Here is a 1911-nt window from a genome sequence, read left to right as displayed (position 1 = left end):
ACTGTTATTTAGCAAGATAAATAGACAGCCAAACAGGTTAAAATATGAAGAATATTCAAATGTTTTGAAGAGGGAAAATGTTGTTGAGAATGTCATTAAACAAAATGTAACTTTACCTGCAAGAGATTGCGGAGAAGATCCTTCAAGTCGGACCCAAAATGAGATGGGAAGCGCACCTTGCCAGACACAATCTTCTCATAAATTTGAATAGGTTGATCGGCAAAGAAAGGCGGGTATCCTGCAGCCATTTCATAGACCAACACTCCAAGAGCCCACCAGTCAACAGCTTTGTTGTATCCTTTGCTGAGAATAATTTCAGGTGCAAGATATTCAGGTGTACCGCAAAGCGTCCAGGTCCTGCCCTTGACTCTCTTGGCAAATCCAAAGTCGGTAACCTTAAGGTATCCCTGGCTGTCAATGAGCAAGTTTTCGGGCTTAAGATCTCGGTATATGAGGTCTAAATAGTGCAAGTATTCGAAGGCGAGAACAATCTGTGCAGCATAGAAACGTGAGTGCGGCTCACTAAAGCGCCCAACCTTCCGAAGATGGGAAAACATTTCTCCACCTGGAACATATTCCAGGACCATGTACAGGTTGGTGTTGTCCTTGAAGTGGAACTTTAAGCTAACAAGGAAAGGGAAGCTTATAGCTTGGAGAATGCGCTTCTCATTAAGGGTATGCTCCACCTGCTTCAGTTTCACTACTTTTTGCTTATCTAGGATCTTCATTGCATAATACTCTTTGGTTGGCTTGTGCTGCACAATCATGACTCGGCCGAAGGACCCCGTCCCCAGAGTTTTAATGCGCTCGAAGTCATCCAAGCTGGCCGTGTTGGTCGGGTTCTTCTTCCACTTGTCCTCGAACTCCTCCTTGGCCTGGTCCAGGAACTCCTTGACGCTCTCCGCGGAGTCGCCCTTCTTGTTGGCGGTGGCCGCATTGCCCATGGTCTTGCCCTTGGCTCCTTCCAGGGCTCCGCAGCTGCAGCTGCAGCAGCTGGCGCAGCTCAAGCGCTCAGGAGGTTCTGTTGTGGAGGAATGGAGGTGGCCCTAGCCCTGGCCCTAGCCTGCAGGCCTGCCCCAGCCCAGCCCAGCAGACGGCCTAGGCGCTAGCACTCGCACTCCACTACAGCCAGCACGCAGCCCCCCGCATCTTCCTGCACTTTACACTCAGCACTGCACACGGACACCGCCAGCAAATGTTTACAAACACCACGGTAATTGGACAACTAGAAACGTCTTCCTTTGGGCGATTTTCAGTGGACGTCAGAGGAGAAAATACAGAGATGGGTCAATTAAAAGTTTCCTCTTTCTCCGGTAGAGCGCATTGCTCGACACCCACCACTCGCTTGTGCTGCCGCAGCGGCGGGCGGCCAAACCAGCTGCGCTCACAGCGTTACAGCCCCAAACGCGCAAAATTACTTCTTTAATTCTGTTGTCGTGGCTTTCTAATGGGTTATTTCTGAACTGAGGAGCGACTTGGAAATTACCGAAGGCTACCCGAGCCTATTCAACTCAACGACATTCCTTGAAACGCATCTCTTGCCGTAGGGCTGCTAGGACCGGCCGTAGCCGGAAGGGAGTGAGCGCAGCGTGGCCGGCCGCCTCTAGGCCCGCGGCCCGCCCGCCCGTCCTCAGGATCAATACTCGAGTCCATGATGTCCCGGAGTCGCGGTCCTCAGTCCTAGACCTCAGCCCTTGGCCGGGTACTGGCACGCAGACCGAAAATTATGAGCGTGTCCATCGCTGATTGCCTTCTGATTGCAAGACAAGAGATTTGACGAGGCACACGATTTCAGCCGTCCTCAGAGGACATAATTAAGCACTGTGGTGCCATTCTGTGTGGTCATTCCGGGGCCATATTCGCCTTATCGTCCTTTTCGGCAGAGGGCATTTTTCGCACTCAGAGAGAATC

At 51.5% G+C, this 1911-nt stretch overlaps 1 protein-coding gene across 1 annotated transcript in view; it reads right to left on the bottom strand.

The window, feature by feature from the left end:
* The window catches only part of LOC113217618 (cAMP-dependent protein kinase catalytic subunit 1), a 5663-nt gene extending 4316 nt beyond the window's left edge, over positions 1–1347 (bottom strand). The window contains exon 1 of the mRNA XM_026437579.2: positions 117–1347. Coding sequence (XP_026293364.1) covers positions 117–944 — 828 coding nt within the window. The 5' untranslated portion in view covers positions 945–1347. The remainder of the gene's footprint in view (positions 1–116) is intronic.
* Between the last annotated feature and the right edge of the window lie 564 nt (positions 1348–1911).

The sequence above is a fragment of the Frankliniella occidentalis genome, unplaced genomic scaffold (assembly GCF_000697945.3).
Source record: "Frankliniella occidentalis isolate FOCC.00 unplaced genomic scaffold, Focc_3.1 Scaffold13, whole genome shotgun sequence".
Classification (NCBI taxonomy): domain Eukaryota; kingdom Metazoa; phylum Arthropoda; class Insecta; order Thysanoptera; family Thripidae; genus Frankliniella; species Frankliniella occidentalis.
The sequence above is the reverse complement of the archived record's forward strand: the minus strand, read 5'-3'. Positions and strand labels throughout refer to the sequence as shown.